This window comes from Hetaerina americana, unplaced genomic scaffold (assembly GCF_022747635.1).
Source record: "Hetaerina americana unplaced genomic scaffold, ioHetAmer1.1.p SCAF_179, whole genome shotgun sequence".
NCBI classification, from domain to species: domain Eukaryota; kingdom Metazoa; phylum Arthropoda; class Insecta; order Odonata; family Calopterygidae; genus Hetaerina; species Hetaerina americana.
Genome location: NW_027286740.1, coordinates 85,508 through 110,108, shown reverse-complemented (window position 1 = coordinate 110,108; position 24,601 = coordinate 85,508). Strand labels below are relative to the sequence as shown.

The 24,601-nt window shown below is 38.0% G+C and overlaps 1 protein-coding gene across 1 annotated transcript in view; it reads right to left on the bottom strand.

Annotated features, from left to right (window-relative positions):
* LOC139687195 (regulatory-associated protein of mTOR-like) overlaps positions 1-24,601 on the bottom strand; it is a 68,025-nt gene that overhangs the window by 30,539 nt on the left and 12,885 nt on the right. The window contains exons 7-13 of the mRNA XM_071584318.1: positions 18,638-18,697; positions 16,346-16,446; positions 13,102-13,235; positions 12,599-12,787; positions 10,385-10,579; positions 6,372-6,446; positions 3,273-3,530 (exon numbers count right to left, since the gene is read on the bottom strand). Coding sequence (XP_071440419.1) covers positions 3,273-3,530; positions 6,372-6,446; positions 10,385-10,579; positions 12,599-12,787; positions 13,102-13,235; positions 16,346-16,446; positions 18,638-18,697 — 1,012 coding nt within the window. The remainder of the gene's footprint in view (positions 1-3,272; positions 3,531-6,371; positions 6,447-10,384; positions 10,580-12,598; positions 12,788-13,101; positions 13,236-16,345; positions 16,447-18,637; positions 18,698-24,601) is intronic.

The window sequence follows — 24,601 nt, the reverse complement described above, 5'->3', positions numbered from 1 at the left end:
GATGCCTTTGGCCACCTCCAGCTTCTCCTAAGCTCTGTGGGTATCATATGTTCCGGGGAAACCAAAGGTGTTTTAGGGAAAGGAAGTAGCCCTGCCTACTCTGATGTGCAACTTTTACCCACCACAGAGGGGTTATTGTTAGTATTTGCTTAAATATGCCCTTGCCTATCAAAACAACCCTGTGATTGACTACTATGGTTTTTTATGATAAAATTTGGAAATAGGAATAATTAATAATGTAATTCTGTGCCACTAGCTTTTTGTCCTCAGAGAAATGTGCCTTTGCCTCAGCAGAGAAACCATTCTTTGAAATTTCTGCATGTAAATGTACCAAATTGACCCCAGGAAAACTGTATTTTGGCCATTGCTGCACTTCCTTCACCCATTACAGTTTAAATTCATTCTTACTTTCTGTTCCCCTCTTTACTTTTCCCCTGCCTCTAGCTATGTCTCCGACCTAACCAGTACCAGCAGTTTTCACCTGCCTGGCGTTTTATTGCTTATGTACATCTAAAACTGATAAAAAAGATGTAGAAAACTATAATTCACATTTTCAATTAGAATTCTTGCACAGATGACAAACAGGTAGAAACTTTGACAAAAGTTCACGTACACATACTTAAAGAGATCCTAAAATTTTCACAACAATTATCAATGTATTTTTAACTACACCCTGCCTTCCTAGATAATTAAAAGTGCATCAATTTGACCCACTAGTGCAGTTAACAATGCTTTTTGAGATCTAAGAGGGAAACAGGAATGACTCTGGGTCACATTTCAAAGGCCCACCCATCCATAGACTCCTGCCGAGATTGGACGTTTGAACATGAAGTAGGTTGCCCCTCGATTGGAAAGAAAGGGTTCAGAGTGGAATCGAGCACAAATGATGCCCTGTCTTTTTAACCCCTCGTGTTTTTTACGCTTCCTTCACTTTATTTGATTTGCAATCCTATCAAAGGCATATATACTCGTCATGATGGAATGTAACTAGAAGCACCAAGTGCAAATTTGATCTGAGTCATTGATTTCCCTTCACCAGTATTGACTTATTTTCTTCACACTCATCTGATATTAGGACATCCATACGCCACGCTTTTTCTAAACCTTTTTCTTTACCAATGCATATCCCATTGTAAACTATACTGATCACACTAACTTTTGTGTTGCTAGTGCTCATGGCTAACAGATTGAAGGCACCTCTCATCACCTGAGACAGACAAAAAGGAATACAAATTTTATTTATGAACATAATTTTCATATTTATCGACCTTCGGGTTGATTACTGTGTTTATGGTGTTTTTTTATCATTTTACATTATTTTGGCTATTGACAATGAAGTTTGTTTACCACAGGTCTTTGATCCAAATGCTCTCAATTAGTCCTGTCATTACATGGAGCACATATTTTGTCAAAAAAGCTGGTAGGCACTGGCAACAGTGGGGAAGCTGGGGATGAGCATAAAGGATGCCAAATGAACCATTAATTGACAGCATCTAAAAGTTATTTTAAAAATGTCTAATCAGTTCGCATAAAGGTCTAATGTCACTTGAGAATAATTTGAAAGAAAGAAAAATTCCAAAAACTCAACCGTTGAAGTGCAAAATATTGATCTGCTTTTTCAATAAGTATGCTTATTTATATACTGCCATATCAATTCTACTATGAATTGTTCATTCATTTTATAACAGTCTTTTTAATTTCATTTAACCACTGCAATGATTGCTGGAACTCAATCAAGTGCACATGATGAGAAAGCTTTGGCAAATGGACATTTGCACCTTTGAGACACCCGACGCCCTCGCCTTGGGAGATGGAAACCTTCATGGATGCAACGTAGAGGGATTACACCTTGTGTCATCTTACAATGAGGCTTCCTGTCACGAGGGGACATTGCTTATTGCCAAAATTCAAAGTGCTGCACCTTAGGCCCTGCGTTCCACCAATGGAATCATGGAGTGCCCTCGAAACATCTAACACCCCACACATCTGGAGAGATGAGGACGTGACATCCTCTGCCTATGAGTCAGACTTTCCAAGTAAGGGGGATGTTGCTCGTTGCGAAAATGCTGAGTGCTGCATGGTCATGCTCCCCTCTGCATCGGAGCACCAAATAATAACTAAACTGCAATTAATTTTTGGTTAAATTGCCCCAAAGCACAATGCTAGCTAAAGGATTGCATGTTTACTATAACATGAAAAATATTATATAAATTATTATACATAATAATGTTTCTACAGAAATTTTTCATAAATTCTGCATTTCACATTAAATGGCCTGGCAATTTTGGCATGAAATGAATAAATGGCACATGACACTCAAAGCGTTAAATAATGTAATTTCTTCCATTGAACTTAAAACTGAATAAAATTCATCCTAAACCTAGGCAAGACATATGAAATAGGTCACTTGAAATTATTAATGTTATGAGCCAAGAGTTTGCGGCAGATAAAATTTGCATTTCTTTGTCATTCATGTTACATATGGCATACAAAATGTAAAATGGCGACATATTTCATTTGATAACAAAACTAAATTCACCGGTCAGAACTCACTGAATCACTCAGTCAGTTGGAAAAAAAGCCACATTTCTTATTACAATGGGAATATGACATGCCAACCAGGAATTCTGGTGAATTACTCCATAAGACCAGTTCATGCAAGTTAGTGCGCAACAACCCTGGCAAAAAAACAAAACTATAGCAGGGCCAACTTCACCGACAAATGAAGTATGATTCACCAGAAGCACCTTCCTCCTCATGACAATCCAAATATTGGCGATGGACACCAGGAATAGAGGCATTGTGGATGCAAACGGGAATGGGAAAGGAGGGCTCAGTCTGGATCAAAGTCCCCTGGAGCACCACCCGTTAGTTCATCAGACAGTTGCTCTATTCCTACACCACCAATCCCAAGCATTTGGAGCGCCCATTCATCTAGAGCACCTCTTACCAGTCGGGAAAAAGTTCACATTTCTTATTAAAATTGGAATATGATATGCCAATCAGGAATTCTGGTGAATTACATGATAGTTGAAATGCCTCCTTTTCGTAAAAAACTACATTTTAATTTACAGTTAAGCGAAATTCAAAATCAGATGTTTAATGCATAATATATAGAAATTCACAGATTTTCAAATGCACTGTCATTTCATGCAACTGAGCATGCTGCAAAAAATTAGAGCCCCTAACCATAAATCTAAGAGACTGAAGTTCTAAAGAAGGAATCTGTTTTTACACTTTTTGGTTTCAAGAGGCCACTGGAGCACACCTACCTCTGGGACCGGGTCTGTTAAGAGGGTATAGAGTTTCTCGTGAGCTATGTCACGGACACCACACCATTTCGCGGCATCGTAGTTCGCCCAGAGTCGGCCGAGACAGACGGCCAACCACTGGCGCAGCAAAGCGTTGTTGTCCTGCAACTGTTCCAAGCATATTGACACCAAGCTCCCTTGTAGTGCAGCCGCCTGCCCAGCAGGGTAGCCGTGGACCATGCTGGCCAGCACAAATGCTGCCAGGGTACGGTGCTCTCCCTGGTGCCGGCGGGAGCAAAAGAAAGACACCAACATTAATATCAACAGCACGGGGAGGGAGCGCTCCGCCCTGTTTCTTGCAAAAGAGGGCATTCAAGGCGAGGGGGAGGAGGAGTCTCGTCATTGCATGGATTGGGGTTTGCATTGCATTAATCGGATAGGTTCCCACAAAACTACAAGACATTAGTATGTAATACCTTAGGATGTTCAATTTTCATACATCAGAAGTGCAAAATTATTCTGTATTAAATTCTGCAGCCCAGGCTCTTCATCACTAATCACAAGGTTATTGAGTTCATTTAATCTCCTTAGCACAAACGTTGATTGGCATTGTGATGCATTGCCCAAATTTCAGATGAAATCCATGGAAATTTTATTGAAAATTTATACAAATCCAGCATGAATTATGTATTCTGTGCAATACCATCAGTAGACGTCTTGTCATAGAATTAAAAATAATTAGTTTCCCTTTCCCAAAAATTTGTTGAATGTATTCATTTTTATTTTCAAGGGTTTCATTGTTTATCTCTCATTTTACATCATTTTGTGTGATATGGCATACGGGTATTATATTGAAAATTGGGAATTTGCCCATAATAAACATTATTATTTCTATTATTATCGCCTCCTCATTTGACAACAAATACATTTTTCCCAAGTATATTTTCTTTTGATCATGCCTGTAGCATATTCAAAGTAACAAGATTGTGATGCCTTTGAAAAGGAACAAGTTACTTCTATCAAAATATCACAACTTGCGCATAATATCACATTAAAAGAACTAAAAAACTACAGATTAAAATTAAATTCCAATGAATAAAAATTAAATAAAAATCAAAATTATTTAATGCTGCAATATTAGGCTATTTGATTGTATTCTGTAGCCACAAATTTGAAGTTAACATGCATCTTGTCCCACTCTGTTATTCAGCTATGATTCTATCTAGGTTATCGAAGTTTTATAGAAGGGATACGAATTTCTGAGCGATGAGTTTACTTTGATATGATTTTAGCATCTGGGATACCCTAAAGAGCAAAACATGACTACTAAAAGTACAGGGTGCTCAAATAACATGCAATTTTTATTTTGTTTGTGGAACATGCACTACGGGTTCCTCTGGCAGTTCTCAATATTTTCCAGGGATAAGCATTTTTATCATTCCTTGACAAACACCAGAGAAAACTAGACAATGAACTTGAGACAAGTGCCATTGCCTGGGCTTCTCTCTTCTCTGCCCCCCTCCCCCCCCCAACCCTAATTGCCCCTAAAGAATTAACCCTATTGCCGATGGTCTCTACGTACACTTGGAAGCATTTTGGTGGGCCTCTCCGAAGGGCTTCAAGAAAAGAGCAGGCATTTGATTTGGCAAAGAGTTTTCATTGTTTCTCCCTCTTCTGTTAGCGGTTATAACATCAAATCCTCCCGCAAAACACGACCAATTCTCCCTCCTCCAGCCGTTCTCTCCAATCTTCAATGCCATAACGGCCTTCACGTCTCTCTTGGCTACCTGAGCTATTGACCGGGTGAAGAGGATGGAGACAGTTGGGAAAAAAAGCGGTCTTTTTGTTAAATGCACGTTTTTTGGAAAATGTCTTCATTCTTCTTTTCACATTTTGTTTTTTTTAACAGTAATTTTGAAGTATGATCACTAATCATGTTATGCTTTCATGCGACATGATTTATAAGTCTTAAATAGTTTTCGGTGATTGGAGATCACCATGGTTCATGGCAGTAGGCCCGTTTATGAATTGGGTGATAGAAAACAATGAGCAGAGAAATGGCTTTGTCATTTGCTTAGGATAAGCATAATCATATTCCATAAATGAATAAAATAAATATTAATTCTTGTGCCTTTAAGGGCATTACTCTAATTACAGTCAAATATGAGTTACAAGCATCTGCTCATGCACATATCTACCAAGGCAGTTAATTTATCATCCCTCCGATTGACCATATCAATAGCTCAGATTACTCCGGTTCCATATTATTTACTCTCAATCACATTACTTGCTGAATTAAAGTCACTTTTTGCCTTCCCTAATGGCCATATCAGTGATTTAATTGTTTAGAATTGCCAAATTACTCATATTATGTGACATCTGTAGGACTGCACCCGATATTGCCTGGCTAACTGAATCAGAATTCCCATTTGAGCAATATATTAATGCATTCCTTTCGAAGTAACTGACCTGCATCTATGCTCAATCAAAAGACACCAATATCTGACAAAAAACCAGACCATGCAAATTTAGTAGATATGACACCTAATAACTGAACAAAAGGAAGGTGTATGGCAAGTCTTTTATGCCATTACTGAGAATATAAACCAAACAAACATGTCATATGTACATTGAAATCACAGGAAACAAGGGTTGATGTTTTGACTCGTATCAACTGATTATGTACCAACATGAAATATCATGACCACAGACAAGACTGTTTCATTATCAATTCCCTCACTGAAAATAGCATTCCAAGGAAGCATCTTCAAGGTAAATCAAGAACTTACTGAAATATATTGAGAAGCCATTGCCAATACAACATGAGAAGACAAGCGAAGGTCATGATCATATTCAAACAAGTCATTGACCATGTTAAGGAAAGACCCTTTGTAGTGATCTTCCATCAAATATTTTGGATGAAGCAGCAAAAAATTCCAATTGGCTTCAACAATTCAAACTAAGCATTAGTTCAGCATTTAATGGCACATATTTTGATGTGACATTAAGCATCATAAATGAAAACAAGAAAAACCAAACAAAGTATTCATTATTACAGTAATGATATTACGGTTAACACTACAACATAACATTCTGACATTATTAATCAGTAAAACTGACCAAAATGGTAGGATCCTGAAGTACAGACAGAAAGTACTTGTGGCCATTTTCTCTCACTAGATCAGCTTGACATGTCTAAAAGAGAAAAAGCAAGTGGATATTGAGTATGAGAAATAGGCTGAGTGAAAAGGACATATGATAATTAAAAGAATTTTAATTTCATATCGTAATAAATGAAGTTAACCTTTCTTTCAACACATTTATGACAAAAAGAGAATTAGAGAAAAGAAATATACTTCCCACTAACTTGGCGTTAAATATATTGGTATCATGTTCTGTATGCAATTAAAGCCTGCATAGTTCATAGGGCTATGGGCAGAATTGACTATGATAGCTGTAAAAATGATAGTTATATGTAGTCCATCACAGTACATGGACAGTCCATATGGGACGCAATGCTATATTTTGCATTGATTACTCACAGATGACAAGTTGACAGCGTAAAATTCCCAAAGAATAAAATGGTGCATCATGTTGGGGAATAAAACACAGGCCCCTATTCAGCATTTCAGAACTAGTTGTTATATACCCGTTTGATACAAAGTAGCACCTTAATGTGTCCAGGTCATTTAATAGGATGAGGGAAGAAGGAATATTTATTTAAAGGGTAACTTACAAGATGTTTTGGCGAGCCAAACTCTTGACTCTTCGAAAGTAGTGATTATGCACCTTCATACACAAGCAACAGTTATGCTATATCGTGGTAGCAGTATTTTAAACAATTAGGACCCCATTTCCCAAAGCTACAAGCTTATTTATAACTATTATAACAAAAACCCTAAATGAAATATTGAATTTTATAAATCACAACAGGTCAAACATAGATCAATGATAAGTGTCCCAACAGATTTGGACAATTGGATGGCTCGATGTGTTTATTTACAAGATCGCAGCTTTGAGAAATGGGTCCTAGGATAACCAGAGCGTTCAAGCAGGAGTTTGGTCTTGATGGATGAGGGCAGAGCTCCACTATGCAAACTTAGTCCTAAGAATAATGAAATTCACACTTTTACAGAGAATAAATTAGGAGGACAGTTATTTTGTCTCCACCATTAGTTCTTATGGTATCTGGAACACCACGCCACTTGAGATTTTAAAGTTGGGTAGTCAAAAGGTTCCATGCATCATATCCATTGGATGTGAACCAAAAACCTGTACCAAAATGTTTGATTCACTTGGCTCCCATGCCACAGGCCTTAAGAATATTATGTATGAAAAGATGACCATTTTGTTAGTGCACTAGCTGTTTCTCTTTCATTCCTGAGAATGGTCATGATTAATTAGATAAATTGAAACGGATTGTATCCAGCCACAAGAGAACGATATAGAGGGGGGCAGGTTGGCATTCTTATTTAAACCTTTGAAAAACAAGCAGATGATCTTCTTCTGAACTCTAAATTATGAACAGAGGAACATCAGCAGAACAAGGGGTACAAGTGGGTTTCTGACACTACAAGGAATGTATGAACATCACTTTCATGAAGATGCTGTGTAATCAATTACACCCGAACAGAAGGGAAGATCATACGGATGAATTCATTGCTATTGATTACTACAGTTTTGTCATCAAGGACTAATCACAGAAGGCCTCCCAAAACATTGCATCATAGTGTGAATTTCAGATGCAAAGCTTTCACAAGCTTCGTAAAAACATAATTCACTCTTCAGAAGAGTTATATATTGTTAAAGGTACAAATAAAACAATTTCAAGATGCTTATCACATGCTGGACATTGTCACATGAAGTTCTTAGGAAGAGCAGCATTGTTTGTGGTTCTTTTTTACCTTCCAGAGACCACGAGTATGCTGTGTGCTTACTGGGATGTAGATGAGCTGGTTTTTGTCCATTATAAGATTTCAATGGACCTGACACCCTGGAGTATACATGACACTCACAATTGTAGGCACACAAGACTGATCCAGCTGAAAAATGCAGTATTAGTCTTGCCTAGCCTTTATGTCGCCAAGATTTATTTTTCAAATTGAGACAATAGATGCCAAATCAAAGACTAAGAAAGGGCAACTCGTTTAATGAGAATATTAGCCTGATTTGAAAACATTACCACTGCCAAGCACTTAGCAATGATAACGCTCAAACGAGTAGTGACATTAAACAGCAAAGTAATGGCGACTTTTGCATTTAGTATGGCACTCTACAGTTGGGAAAAATGCATTTGACCAAAGCATCACAGAAACCTTCGAAATTTGATGCTGGAGGTTTCAGCAGCAGTGGTTTTTAGGGGAGGCGACCGACAGCCGAGGTTAATTGCACCATTATGTATGGATGGGAAAGGATGAAGGGTGAAGAGAAACCCGGCATCGGCATTAGCCTTCTCTTAACTAGAGGCGCCAAGGGGTCTGCAGTTTAACGTCCGACGGATGGCATACTCAACCAAAGTGCCCTCCACAAAGCACCTTCATTGTAGGGATCGGGATCTTACTGAAAAATATTTGTTGTCTCCAGGGTTTGAACCCGGGCACCCTCGGTGGGAAGCCAGTACGTTAGCCACTGCACCATCCCGATCCGATGGAGGTTTGATGTAGAAGATTTACTGGACACAAAAAGTGAGAAATAAAGAAGTGCACAGAAAAAGAAATGTCCATGTAGAGCACTAGATACGGAAATGAAGAATTAGACAATTGATGCACACCTTGGTGTGCAATGATTTATTGTAGGGTAATGGAAGGGCAAGTGGAAGGGAAGACCACGCAAGGGTGGCCAAGGGACAAACACAAAGGCCAAACAAAGAGAGGTGCATTACAAGGGTTGAGTTACAAGGGTGCAAAAGAATGAGTACTGAATGGAAAAGACTGGAGGTTTGAGTCAAGCTTCAGGACCAATGAATGTGCCCAACCCTGAAAATTTAATAAGAGGGTTGTATGGGAAACAATAGCCATCGACCAAAATGTATGGTTCAGTAGGTCAGTGTGTGCTAAGCCTCCAGAGGAGAACAATGAAGTTATATTTAATCTGGAAAAAGGAGACAAATTCATTTTCCAGGGCCATCAAAGAGGTTCACCGTTTCAGGGAAAGAGCTGGTGAGACTGCACATTCTTTGCTTGACCGAAGATGATGCCTGGTGTGGCAAATCAGTTGGTGCCACCAATGGTGCTCGGAGGCTAAGAGGGGGGAAGGAGGCAGGGAGGTCACCCGGATTGAAATTGGAAACTTTACCAGAGAGCAAGAAAATGGCCAAACCTAAAGCCGCCTTACTGCGTGGAATAAATACCAGAACAGCACTAGGCATGCATTTCCTTAGGCTTGTTTCACCCTATACAATGCAATGCAATTAGTTCTGTGAGAATTAAGAAGAAAAAACTTCAAAATGAACACACAGAAAAAATAAAATTGAAAATGGTTCATGGCTGAGTACTTTATGTTGCGTCTAAGGAACCATCTCATCGAAGCCAGAGTCCTGCTCTCAGCATGCTAGCTGCCTTTGACATGAATGGCGTGCGCCCTGGGTTATAGCAGCAGCAAAATAGTTTCCACAGAATTTTAAGTCAACTATGCTAAGGAAAAAGCCCAAATGCATGAGACTGCTTCCTCCAAAAATAAAAGATTAAGTGCATATTACTAAAAAAAAGTCCAAAACTAAAAATGCTATTAAATAAATAAATTGCCAGACTTCAACAAACTCTATGCAAATGCCCTCTAATGCATGGGACAATTTTTTTTACATAAATTGTACTCGTAAATTTAAACCATGATGCAAAATGATGAAGCTGAAATTGCACACAGTTGAAATCATTGACAAGAGTGACATGAATGTCAAAGAGGAGCAATGTTTCAGAAGGATAGGATGGATGACTGGGTTGAGGAAATGATGAGGGAAATAATGCCTAATTCCATAAAGATATGGAGACGGGTAACTTCCACACAGCAAATCACAGGAGATAAGCCCATTCATTATAAGCTGCACATTCACTCCATGAATGAATTCATTTTCAGTCACTAGTATTTATTCTTAATTAATGCAGATAAAATTTGACTGAATAAATCATTGTACTTACACTGTCAACTGCAAGTATCTTTGCCCATATAAAAACAAGAAGAGGACGCAATTCCCTGGCAGAACTCTGCAAGAGCTTTAGGACGTATGGGAATATGCCGACAGAGAGAGCCAAATTAACGGCCCACGGTCCTAGGTCTAGGAAACGACCCAGTAATTCTAGGGCCCTCAACCGATGCACTTGGCTCAGAAGTACCTGAAATATTGGAAAGTAAATAAATAGATGTAACACCATTGAGAAAAATAAAAACCAATCACACTTATTTGCATTCTGGTCTTTTTTTTACATGAGAAACGTGCATTCATTCAATTACACTTATTTTTCATTCAATTACACTTATTTTCATTTCATGGTTAAGAAGTGAATTAGGAAGAATGAGTTTAATGGAAAGAATGCTTGAGAATTGTTTGAATGACTGATGTCCATTCCAATAGCTTAAAATTTTGCAGAAAATGAAAGGTCACAGCTCTCATGTCAAAGCAACAAAACACGTCATCTTAACATCAATTTATTATATCAAAATATTTGACACCACAAAGGAAATCATAAACATTTCATTTTCCTTGCCGTACTCAAAATGAATATTAGACTGATGGAGACCAATTGAAATCTTTAATCACATGTGACAGGCAACAGTCATCTAAATAATTCTCAGGCTTTTTCATAAATATTTGATTTCTTTAGGCATTAAAAACATACCAACTAAAACTCTGATTTCGGCTGAATCTATTTGGTGTAAATTCATGGGCTTGAATGATGCCCTTCATTATGTAAGTAGCTATTAGTTTTGACCTTAGAAAACACATCACTCCCACCAATGTTATTTTCAGGCCTTTGTTCTTTTTTCCCATCAGGAAGTTTCTGATGGTCCATGTGCCCCTGGGGTCCAAAGTAACGAGCCACTCCAGACCTCTCAACAAGTTTCCCAGGGGGCAAAGCACCAGAGTTAGTTGGCACAACACCCATGGCCGAGGTGGGACTCGCAAAACGTTTTGGGCTGCCAGACAGGTGCACCTAAACAGCATGGCCCAATTTTTGCTTGACTGAATTACCAACAGATAATCCCTAATTTAATTAGCTATGATTCCCAAACATGGTGCCATCAAAAGAAATTGTATTTCTGAAGATTATTTATCTTATGTCATCACAAATTATTTTCAGCCACAACCAGTATGGCTGAAATATATTCTTGTGGGATTTTATAAGGTTTTAATTCCTAGAATTATTGAACAAGAATATATTTTTATTCTAAAGAGCAACTTTATCAAATTGCAACTATTTTGTTGTCATTTGAGGTGTTTTAAATAGCCCTTGATTGCTCCAATTGGATCGAGTTGGCCAGGAAGAAAGTGATAATGCTATTAGTTAGGAGTGACCTTCATCATTCCCTAAAGACAGAGCCTTGTCGTTACATCAGGACTGACCTTGAATGATCTATTTTTGTGGCACATACTATTCATGCAGTCTCCTCAAATAGCAACTGCTATTGCAAAACACATACTTACACAGATGACATCCTATTAGTTTTTAATAGCTAAATCTACCATTCTTCATAAAAAGTTTAAATTATCAAAAATAATTAAAACAAAATGGATTTTTTAAACTCTTAGACTCAAAAATAATAATAATTTCTTGTCTTAGTTTGTTAGGGACATGAAGTGATCTCAAAAATTTACACCAGCATCTTTTTAATAGAGTAACATAATTAATTAGCTTTGATCTCATAAAAAAGAAATTATCACTGTACCATTTTGCACTTGGTATGCTAAAATGAAACATTCATCAACAAAAATTATTTATTCATTATATCATTGTGAATGTACGTCTACAGTAAATTTTACATTGAGAGGATAAATGGTTTTACATTTATGATGTTATTTGAAGAGCCTCTCCGCAATTTCTAAATTCCACTAAGAATAATACCACTGCCTGCCATACTTCACAGAGCTCTCATTCTGACTGTCAGTGCGGAATTCTTCATTTGTATGAGAAACAATGCTGAAATTGTTGACATTATTATCGAGCTCAAAGAAATTAATTTTGCTAGAGCAATTAGGCATAAACCTCATTATATTGTGATTGCCGATGATTTTGCAGATTGTGATAAATTCATCGGGCAATAGAATAAACGCCTATGCATTCCAAACGATCAGGTTGGCAGTTGGGCAGAAATCACTTGGCATGCTATGAGGCCTGAATCAGCCAGTTCCATACCTGCAAGACAATCGGCAATTGCTCCGGGGGATTTCTCCTCTCTGAGCCGAGGGAGAGCCACACTTGGAATGCGGTTAGCTGCTCCTCGAAAAAGGGGGAGTGAACAAAGTGCTCATCCTTCTCCAAGATGCCGGGAAGCTGGGAAAGGCAAAGGTCCAGTGCCAGATCCCACGCCTGCCACATTGCATGCTGCAAGGGAAAACACGATCACTGGAGCACGTCCTCCCATTCGGCATACTAAGTCCTCGACAACAAAATCACCCCTCGGCACACAAAAGGCAAATCCACTGATTTATGAGGCAAGCAGAAACAGAGGCGATTTGGTTCCTGAATGAACACAGTGGCCAGCAAAGGCGCAATGGGATCTTACTGGGCCCAATGCCATTTGTATTAGCAGCATTTGATCAGTGACAAGAGGACTTAATGCACTATTGAACATTTAGAGGACTTAATGCAATCCACATGTCAGAAAGTTAAGTGCTACAACTTCTTCATGCTTTTACCTGATAGGTGGGGGGTAACTTAGGGGATGAAACAGGAGTGCAGTCGTAGGACCTCATTATTCGCTCCGCTAATAGGAAGTTTCGGAAAAGGCTGGCCACCAACAGATCTTGCCTAAATAGTTTCTGAAACAAATCTGGACAGTTTACAAATACATTAGAATAAATTTTCAACAATTAAATCAAGATAAAAAAGTTAATGGACGTTAAACTAAAATAAACAGAAAATAACTGGTATTAAATGGTAGAGGAATCAACAAGAATGAAAAAACCTAAAAATGTTTGGAAACAACAGAGGTGCAGCCAGAAAATAAATACAAAATTAAATGTATTCATGCTAAGTCCTAATATGTTACCATTCACAACCACTGTCTTGAGAAGGGACCGTCATAACTGCTCTCATGCGCTCTCAAACTCCCCCTCGACCACCCCCTCACATGCACACCACCCTCCCCCACCCACACCATGCTCGGATGTTGCAGGTACCACCACGCTTTACGATGCTCGTAAACGCAAATCTCATGGCACTGAGAAATGAGTTTGCTTTGTACAAATACAGTACTAATAAATTTGCCACCAAATTAACGAGAACTAAGCTCATCACTAGTACCAAATGTATTCTGACCTAACAAATAAACAAGACTTCCAGCCCACATAGCCTTCCTTTAAGTCGATACACCTTTTCCAGCAATGCTCCGACTTCTTTACCCCATCCACGGAGGAGTTGATGTCGCTCTCCACAAAACAGGCATTTACGCACGCAATAACCTCCTCATCTGATGAAAACCTCTCTCCTCCATGCAAAACTTTGAAACGGGAATAAGTTGGGGGGGGGGGGGGCAGACTTGGTGAATATGTAGCGTGTAGTGGTCAACGAAATCGAAGAGCAATTTGTGAATCATGGCCATGGCGACCTCTGGAGTAGGAGCGGGTCCATTGCCCTGATGAAAAAGCACTTTCTTCTTCTTTAAATGAGGTCATTTTTCAGCAATTTCTTCCTTCAGATTGTCAAGTGATGATGGGCAATACTCTCTCGCTTGCTCCCTTTCTTTTGCCTTTTTGAAGATAATCGATGAACACCGTTCTGTGATTATCCCAAAGAAACAGTCGCCATCACCTTTCCCCACCGCCATCACATTGGAACCACCCTTTGCCGTCAGTCCACTGCTTTCACTGTTCATTCATCTCAGAAGCATAGTGGTTGATCTATGTTTCATCAACAGTTATGACCCGATGCAAAAATTTGACTTGCTCCATTGCAATCACTCCAACAGGGCCCCTTGGAAATGTTCGTTAATTTTCTTTCCATTATGGATAGGTTCTACATGGTCAAGCCTGATATTACCAATTCCAGAACCTATGGGTGTTAGAAGTTATGATTGGGGGAGGCAACTGACGCAATTTGCACCACGAGGGATGGTACTTTGGTAGGAATAAGATTTTCATGGAAAGGTGGAGAGAAACCTGGCATCAACATTAGCCCACTCCTTTTGATGGGTACCGATGAATCCACATTTAAACATCCCATTCGATCACAGCTTAATCCCCTTCAAGCACTCTTCACAAAGCGCCCCAAGTAGGCATCGGGATACACTCAAAAATCCAGCCACCTTTGGGTATTGAAGCTGGACTCTTGGGGTCAGAAGCCAGTAAACCGGCATGTATAATTACATGCATAATAATTTTATCCTCCATAAATTTTGAGTTTCTCTAAAATCAAATATAAAATTAGGTGAAACCCACAATCTATGAAACTTGTTCGTTTCAGTTTATTGAAGCAAAAAAAAACTGGCACGAAGGGCTTCTCTTCTAAAACATTTTTTTTGCACATGCACTATCTCAAATAAATTGCTTAGCATCTAAAAATATGGGAAAATACTATTCATCTATTTACCTGGCTTCACACAACAAAGAGTGCGATTAAACAGTGGGAAACTAACCATTATTGAAACATTTTCATGAAAGAGAAGAAAAATATATCTTGCAGTACAGGTGTATTTATAAGTTTTGAACCATCATCAATTAGCTTTGAAACTCAAAATATCATAATGAATGCATGTAAAACTTAGAAATAGAATAACATTGCTCATAAATCATTAACGTAGTGTCTCTTAAAGTGATAGTTTCTTTGAGGGCATTTGAGCATTGGTTTAAATACCACTAATAACTCGATACTGACCCACCCACCATTGGCTAGAGGAACTGAAACTGAGAACTGAAGCTAAAAACCAAACTGGCAACAAAGTAACAAACATTGGAAACGACCCATCAATAATGGCAAGAGTCATCATGAAAACTCTCAAGGAGGTAATTCATTAGCACAGGGAGAGAGCAGCCGTTAACTTGAAGCACACGCAAAATGCTTGCCCTCTAAAGATGCGCATGAAGGAAGTCCAGCGACCTCCATAAATGCAATCAATGGTGGTCAGCTCCAGGCATTTAGGCCAAGGGAGGGAGGGACCACCTATTTCATGGAAAGGGATTCTTCCACCCACAAAGACAGCATTCAGAGAGAGAGATGCGCTACTGCCGAAAACCTTTTATTGATTAAAAAAAAATTCTTTCACCTCGGCATACTGTCCATTAAACCAAAATATTTAAATAGATTTACAAGAAAAGCAGACAACATTCGTGCCACAAATTTCCCATTTACATTTGGTCCACATGCTTTACTCTCAAGCTCGGTTTTTATTTAGCTAACTCTCTCATGACTCAACATCATTCCTTGTGAAACCAATGACACATTTCCCCAGTTTCCCATCATTCCAATGAATGATTGCTTTACTGTCAGATTTCTTGCCTCGGTCAGCTGAAACCATGCAATTTCCATATATAGTGGAAATAAATGATTTTACCACACCATACACATTCAATTTATTTAAAGTCACCGAGATGTTACTAATAGCAATCTGCTCGTTAATGTTCATTATGCTTTACCACTTCAACTGCAGTCAAATTACAGCACAGCATCTCAGTTTCATGATGAGCACGTTCCAATTTGCAGGTTACTTAAGGAACTAACTAAATCCTAGATCATCTATGTATCTATCCACATGGAATTTTATATTTCAAACATAAAGAGCTATTTATTTATTTTTGCATCAGACCAAAAAGAGCACTTCAAACAATGATAAAACAATTTGACAACTACATACACCCATAGATTATATTTGACATTACATAAGACATGCTAAGGCACCAAGCCACTGCAAATTAAAATTGGCAAGCAGAATAAATTGGAAAATACCTCTAGGCAATGTATTCCATGCAATGGTATCAGTGATAGCAGTGAAAATCCAATTCAACTCTCCCAGCATTGTTCTCCTGTCATTCAGCTGCCCAGGAATTCTGAAAAATGCCAAGGAGTTTGACAATGTGAAATTACGGCCATACAAATGTCCATACCTCTCGGATTGAAATTTGATAACTTGGAGTTGGTGAGTGATTTTGCAAGCACTTTTTCAAGTTTTTAAACAATGATAGTGTTATAATGGTGGTATAATTGAATTGGTTCAAAATATCTTACTACATCACTTTATCAATTACTATCTGCCTACAACAATGACTAATTGCAAATATTAAAATTTACCATTTTAACAGTCAGACATATACTATTTTAAACTGTGTGATGTGAGCTTCCGAGGGGCTGTAAATATTAATGTATCTGCTTTTGGGGTTTCCACCACATTGTTCTATTTTGAAGACAACGTTTTACCAGCTCACCCATTGTCCTGTGCAGAGCAAAACATTGACTTCCTTGAGATTTACACAAATTTATGCCTTGCAGTTGTGCCCTGCAGAGCTCTTGAATTCATAATACAGGAACGCCAGAGAACCCCTGAGAAAGATATGTCAGATGGTCACCATGGCTGAATATGCCTGGGAATGACCCGCACAGAATATCCTTTACTTTCAACATTACAATCCTCCACTTCGGGTGAAAAGATATGTCCAGTGCCTCATCAGAGAAATGCCGGAAATAATGGTAATAAAGGTAACCAGAAACTTGAGCATAGGAGAGAGTCGCACACACTCCAGGACATGGAAAAGAATAACCCATTAAGGCCACCAATCAGGGAGAAACAAGAAGAGAACAGGCTGAAGCCCATACAAAATGCCTTTCTCCTCTCTGCCAGCTTAATATTCTGGACACAAAGGAGCCTGTACGAGAGCTGGTGAAATAATGTCCTCAAGATGGAACGACACAATGGGTATCCCAAGAACTGGAAAATATGCTAGCTTCATAATATATTGTATAAATCTGAAAAATTAATTTGTTTGTTTGGGGACACATCACGCCAAGATGGTACAGAGTAATGGCTTCTCATTTTTTGCATAAATTGGGTAAAAATACACAAAGTAACATGGGATTGGTCCAATTTTGATGTACTTTAGTGGAAATTTATGATACAGAAAAAAATCAACCAAAAATTTTTTTTTCACACACAAACGGCAGCATATGTTTCCCTCAAAATTAAGATTTCAATTCATCCACTGCAATGAGGACAGTTAAACAGTCACATTCTTTAAGTAGCTATTATATGATTTGCATACAGAAATTATGATTTATTCCAAAAGCTGAGCAGATACTTTGTGCATTGTAAATTGTTGCTGCAAAATTTGATTGTCTTGGATTTTTCCTTGAAAGTCAACTTTAAAAAGACATCCTTCTTTCGCCAAATTGCCGATGCATAGTTCAATCGCCTTGAACTATTTCTTTAAGATATTAAACTGTTAAAGTGGATCAGTATGTTTTTTTAAATTCAATGCTCATTATGCCTGGCAAAATCTATCTGTTTCCTCGTACTCACGAGCCACCACTATGGTGCGTGGCAGGAGATGATTACACACCAGGCATCCAACATCAAAAATTAAGTTTTCCTTCACTTAGAATCACATTATAGTTCTGTAAAATAATTCAAGTCATGTAGATGGAGTGACCTACCAGTGTACAGTGTATTTTGGGGGTGACTACCACAATGGCATCGAGGTAGGAGCGTAAAGCTCTGGGAGGAAACACAAGCCCATCCACCACATCAAGGCAGGAGTGCAATCAGAAGGGTTGATCACTCAACTTGGTAACTCATACTTCTGACAACTATTCTTCGTGGCACAATTTTTCGTAGAATCAAATAGCATGCATTGCAATAATGATCACATTATGTTGCAAATAGAACTATATGGCAGTAATGATCAAAAAGCATAAATTAATGTTCGTCATGATAGCAGTATTTCAGAATACATCTATTATTAAAAGCAATTATGAATTATTTATATTTTTATGCATACAACACTATCACCTTACACACATAAAAAGGCCTGTAATATATCTTATATCGTTACAGTTGTACGGATAAATTAGTCTGATGAGGTCAGGCGGACATTATTAAATGTTTTGCGATTTATGCGGTACACACTCTTTCCAAAGAGCAGGAAACAGGAAATGATGTGGCATTTCTCATTACCCTTCTTCACTGATTGAGACGAATTGACAAACATATCAAACTGGCGTACCTTAAAAAGGGAATATGATACTCACTTATCGATGAGATCCATGGAAACCTTAGGGACTAATTTTGAAGTATTCTGCATCACGAACCTGAAATTTGGAGAGAAATTGTCCATGAGATGCCAGAGTACTTCAGAATATTCTAAATTGATCAGTTATTATTATTATTATTAGTTTTTATTTGCCCAGAGATCACAATACAAAAATACTAGGTGGGTGGTGTATGTACATGATATAAGGCACGTCAAAGAGGAGCAAAGACACAGACTCAGTTAAGATACATAGAGAAAGAAATGATGCTCATAGTTACATAAATGTTTGGCACAAACCCATGAACATTGGCTGTAACATGCACATGCAATATCAAATTCAGAAAAATCATTGATCATTAACATGAATCAGACCATGACCATTGCTAGAAACTAAGAGTATGAACTTACTGGTCGGGAATATTTTTGAGATATTCGTCAACCGAGTAAAACATATTACGCTGTAGATATATATCTTTTTAATTTATGCCTGAATGCAGCAGTTCTCTTTGTATGCTTGATACCTTTGGGTGGTTTGTTATATAATCTGATACCCATTTCATTGGGTCCTAATTTCAATACTTTAGTTCTTATATTCCCATAATGGAAGTCATTCCTGCCTCTGGTGTAATGATGATGATAGGCAGAGTTAAGAGAATAGTTGCCAATGTTATTTTTTATACATAGAATTAAAAACATAATGTAGATGCACGGGAGTGGTAGCAAATTAAATTCACGGAAAATAGGCCTTGATGGAGCATTGTGAGGTTTCCCAGTGATGATTCCAATAGCTTTCTTTTGCATTTTAAAGATGGTTTGAGAAATAGCAGCTGATCCCCATAATATATACTCTACGATATATTTGAATAAATTTCCCCATAGTATAAATTGAGCAGTACAGTTTTACTTGTAGTTTCATACAGGTGTCTTAATAAGTAGCAAGTTGAACTGAGCTTGAGTTGAAGGGCTTTTACATGAGTATCCCAAGAAATATTTGCACATAGAGAAATACCTAGAACTTTGCATTCTGTCACATGCTCAATTGATTGGTCATTGATTTTTACCAGGAGATCATCTGACACGTTATTATTATTATTATTACTTTTTATTTGCCCAGAGATCACAATACAAAAATACCAGGTGGGTGAAGTATGTACATGATATAAGGCACGTCAATGAGGAGCAAAGACACAGGCTCAGTTAAGATACATAAAAGAATAGATGCTCATAGTTACATAAGTGTTTGGTACAAACCCATGAACATCGGCTGTAACATGCACATACAATATCAAATTCAGAAAAATCATTGATCACAAACATGAATCAGACCATTACCATTGCTAGAAACTAAAAGTATGAACTTACTGGTCGGGAATATTGTTGAGATATTCATCAACCGAGTAAAACATATTGCGTTGTAGATATCTTTTTAGTTTATGCCTGAATACGGCAGTTCCCTGTGTATCCTTGATACTTTTGGGTAGTTTGTTAAATAATCTGATGCCCATTTCATTGGGTCCTAATTTCAATGCTTTAGTTCTTATATTCCCATAATGGAAGTCATTCCTGCCTCTGGTGTAATGATGATGATAGGCAGAGTTAAGAGAATAGTTGCCGATGTTATTTTTTATATATAGAATTAAAAACTTAATGTAGATGCATGGGAGTGGTAGCAAATTTAATTCATGGAAAATAGGCCTTGATGGAGCATTGTAAGGTTTCCTGGCGATGATTCTAATAGCTTTCTTTTGCATTTTAAAGATGGTTTGAGAAATAGCAGCTGATCCCCATAATATTATACTGTAGGTTATATTTGAGTAAATTTCCCCATAGTACAAATTGAGTAGTACAGTTTTACTTGTAGTTTCATACAGGTGTCTTAATAAGTAGCAAGTTGAACTGAGCTTGTGTTGGAGGGCTTTTACATGAGTATCCCAAGAAATATTTGCACATAGAGAAATACCTAGAAATTTGCATTCTGTCACACGCTCAATTGATAGGTCATTGATTTTTACCAGCAGATCATCTGATATGTTCTTATTGCGTGTAAAGTTTACTATTTTACTTTTATTTACATTTAAGTCTAGAAGGTTGTCTGTACACCACTTGTTTATTGCAAGTGTGACAGACTTAGATTTTTCCACAAGGCTGGGTTATGTTTGTGTTGATATTATTACATTAGTGTCGTCAGCATACAACACTGGTATTATTCCATCATTATTTGGTAAGCAGTTAGGAAGGTCATTGATGTAAATCAGAAAGAGGAGTGGCCCAAGGGTTGATCCTTGTGGAACACCTTTGTTAACTTGGTATGCTTTAAATGAATATTTTGACCCATCAACTGATAACACTACTTTCTGAGTGCAATTAAGAATATAGGACTTCAACCAGTTTAGAGGAATTCCTTTAATTCCTATTCTATTGAGTTTAATTAGTAGTCTATTGTGGTTTACATTATCAAAAGCCTTTGACAAGTCAAAAAACATTCCAAGAGTTTTGCGTTTAGCATCTAATGAATTATTATTATTATTAAAAATACACATGTGCTGATAGACATTGTCAGGTGGCACACAAGTCCCAAATAATTGCAAAAGATAATAGATAAAATCAGACTTCAAAACAAAAATCTCTTTAACAAAACAAGCGAATCCCCATCCCATTCACAACCATTAATCAGCAAGAAAAAAAGATAAATTTAAAAATATTAAGCAATTACATATAATACAATACACCACACATCAATCAAATTATTACATATATACCTTACATCTATTCTTAAAAGTATACACTCTGCTAGGAAAGGGCTCGAATATTTTTGCAGGTAAAGTTTTCTAATCAACAACTGTTCTATTTAGAAAAGAAATTTTTTTTTAATTTGTTCTCTGTGCCCGGCATTTTACCTTAAATTTGTGATCATTTCTGCCTATAAAATTTGGGTTCCCCGCCTCTTTCCTAAGATCTGCCCAAGCTTTCTCCCCTTCAAAATTCGGAACATTCCACAAAGTCTGCTTACTTTCCTTCTAGTTTGTAGAGGTTCCCAGCCCAGCGTTTCTAGCATGTCAGACACACTCTCCATCCTCCTATGCTTCCCCAGTACATATCGGGCAGCCTTTCTTTGCACCTTTTCCAGTTTTTTAATATGACCTTCTTCATGAGGGTCCCATACAAGAGAAGCGTACTCTAAAATTGGTCTTACTAGGGTCTGATACGCCTTCTCCTTGGTTGCTCTAACGCTCCCTTTGAGGTTTCTCATCACCCAATGAAGAGTTTTAAAAGCTTTCTTAAAGATGTACTCCACATTTAGCCCCCACCATGAGTCCTTAGTTAAATATACACCTAAGTATTTGCAAGTATCACTTCTAGGAATGACATTTTCTGAGAATTTATATTCCCTATTGTTTCCATTTACCTTGTTGCTAAAAGTGATTGATTTGCATTTGCTAACATTAATATCCATCCCATTTTTTGTCACCCAATCCGCCATTTCATTAATGTCCCTTTGAAGTTTGTCACCGTCTCTGTCATTTTCGACTTTCCTGCAGTTAATACAGTTGTCTGCAAAAAGTCTTATCTGAGAATTAATATTTACTGGGAGATCATTTATATAGATTAAAAACAAGAGCGGGCCAAGTGCGCTTCCTTGTGGGACTCCCGATGTTACCCTTGCTTTTTCAGAATACACTTCTCCTAATTTGACCCTTTGTGTTCGACCTTCCATGAAATTTCTGACACAAGAGATTACTCTTCCATCTGTGTGCACTGGCAATTGGCCCATCTTAAGCACTAAGCGATCGTGGTCAACTTTGTCAAAGGCCTTTGACAGGTCGACTATTATAGCATCCACTTCTATTCCCGCATCCATAGAGTCGAACATTTCTTGGCAGAACCCTAATAGCTGAGTTTTGCAAGAGTGCCCTTTTCTAAAACCATATTGGCGACTATACAACCAATTCTCACTCTCCCACAAGTCCCAGAGATAATCAGCCACTATCTTTTCTAACAGCTTGCATACAACTGATGTCAAGCGTACCGGTCTATAATTATCAACTAGTGCCTTATCTCCTCATTTAAAAATTGGCGTAACATATGCCTCCTTCCAAGCATTTGGCAGGGCATTATTGTTTAAGATAACATTGAATAAATGATTTATATAATTTGAAACTACACTACCACCCAATATAAGCAAGTAATTCATCTACATCTACAAAATACCCCGCAAGACGCCGCAAGGGCGTGTAGCGGGGGGTGTTAGGTCACCAACCGTAAAAAGGAACAATACCACATGAAAAACAACAACGTGGAAAATTACACCCACAGAGAATTGAGATACCATCTGGCCCTTTTGATTTATTTGCCCTCATTTTCATAATTTTTTTATTAATTTCTGCGCTCGTCGTTTTAATACTTTTGGTATTTAATATTTTGGTATTCAATATTTTTTCGTCTCCTTGTTGACTCAGAGGTGTAACTACAGAATCCTTTTTATTTACCATAACCTTAAATACATTTGCATACCAATTATTAAACGCATTAGCCTTTTCCTTATCGTCAACAATTAGTGTTCCATCCTCTTTTTTTAAAACTGTTATGTTTTCCCTGTTGCCTTTCCTCCTCCGGGGGTACTTGTAATTTATTTCCATTATCTATCCCGATTACTTTCTGTAGAATTCTTTCTTTGGCTATTTTCTTTTCTCTATTCAATTCAAGAACTATTTTTTTGTAAATTATGAGCCATTCCGAGCTCTCGTTCCGTTTTTGTGAATCACTCTCAGTTTTTTCTTTAAGGATCTAATTTTCCGGTTGTAGAACTCTGGATCAGTATTTCCTTTAAGAATTTTTTTCGGGACAAATTTATTTAATCCCTCCTCCATTATCCCCTTAAATGTTTTCCAGATTTCTTCTACATTCTGCTTACCACTTACCCATTCCGAATACTTTTCCCTTAAAAAGGTCTGGAACCCTTCCCTATCACCACGTTTATATTGCCAAACTATCTTTTTGTTTACTATCCCCTTATACTGAGCCCTCTCCAAGTTTAGATACATACGCACAGCTGAATGGTCTCTTATTCCCGGAAGGATCTCGACTTCCCCTACCCACTTTTTTGGTCTCACTAGTATGACGTCGAGGATGTTTCCCCCGCGCGTGGGTTTTTCCACCACCTGTACAAAACCCTCCTGGCTTATAAGATGAGACGACTAACGATTTCTTGGGCCTTCCCACCCCCCACCGTGACCTCGTCTGCCGACCATTGAATACCTGGAAGGTTCAAGTCACCGCTAAGAGGGTGTGATCCTCAGGGTTAGCCGAGCATATGTCTGCTAATATCTCGACTGCGTACACCCCTTCGTTGGGGCTTCTGTACATAGCAACTTTTTTTAAAATTTTCCCTCCATTCCTACCTTTAATATGAACACACATCATCTCACAATCATTTATGACCCATTCCAATGTACTTATTAGGTTTTTATCTACACATATGAATATCCCCCCTCCACGACCATCCCTATCCCTTCTGTAAACTGCCAAATTTTGAGGAAAAATCTCGTTTGACATATTGCGATCACTTAGCCACGACTCCGTGCCTATCACAATATCCGGATTACATGCATCAACTTACGTCTCGAAATGGCATACTTTATTTAGAATACTTCGGCAGTTTACCTGCAAAACTATTGAGCCCTTACCTTCCTTTCCTTCGGTATTGCGAGGTCCACCTCTTGTGCCCATTACAGGTTTCCCTGCTCACTGAGCTTTAGTGTGATATTTTTAAACAGATTTGACAAAACCAGGGATCCCTTCCTGTTTAAATGCACCCCATCGCGGCCCAAGGGTCTGTCACCGACCCAACAATTCGGGTCCACAAATGTCAGACTTTGTTGCACGCAAACCCACTCTATTCCTTCGTTGATGGCGTCAATTCTCTTCCAATGTACGTCCCTTCTACGAAGAATTCCACTAATGA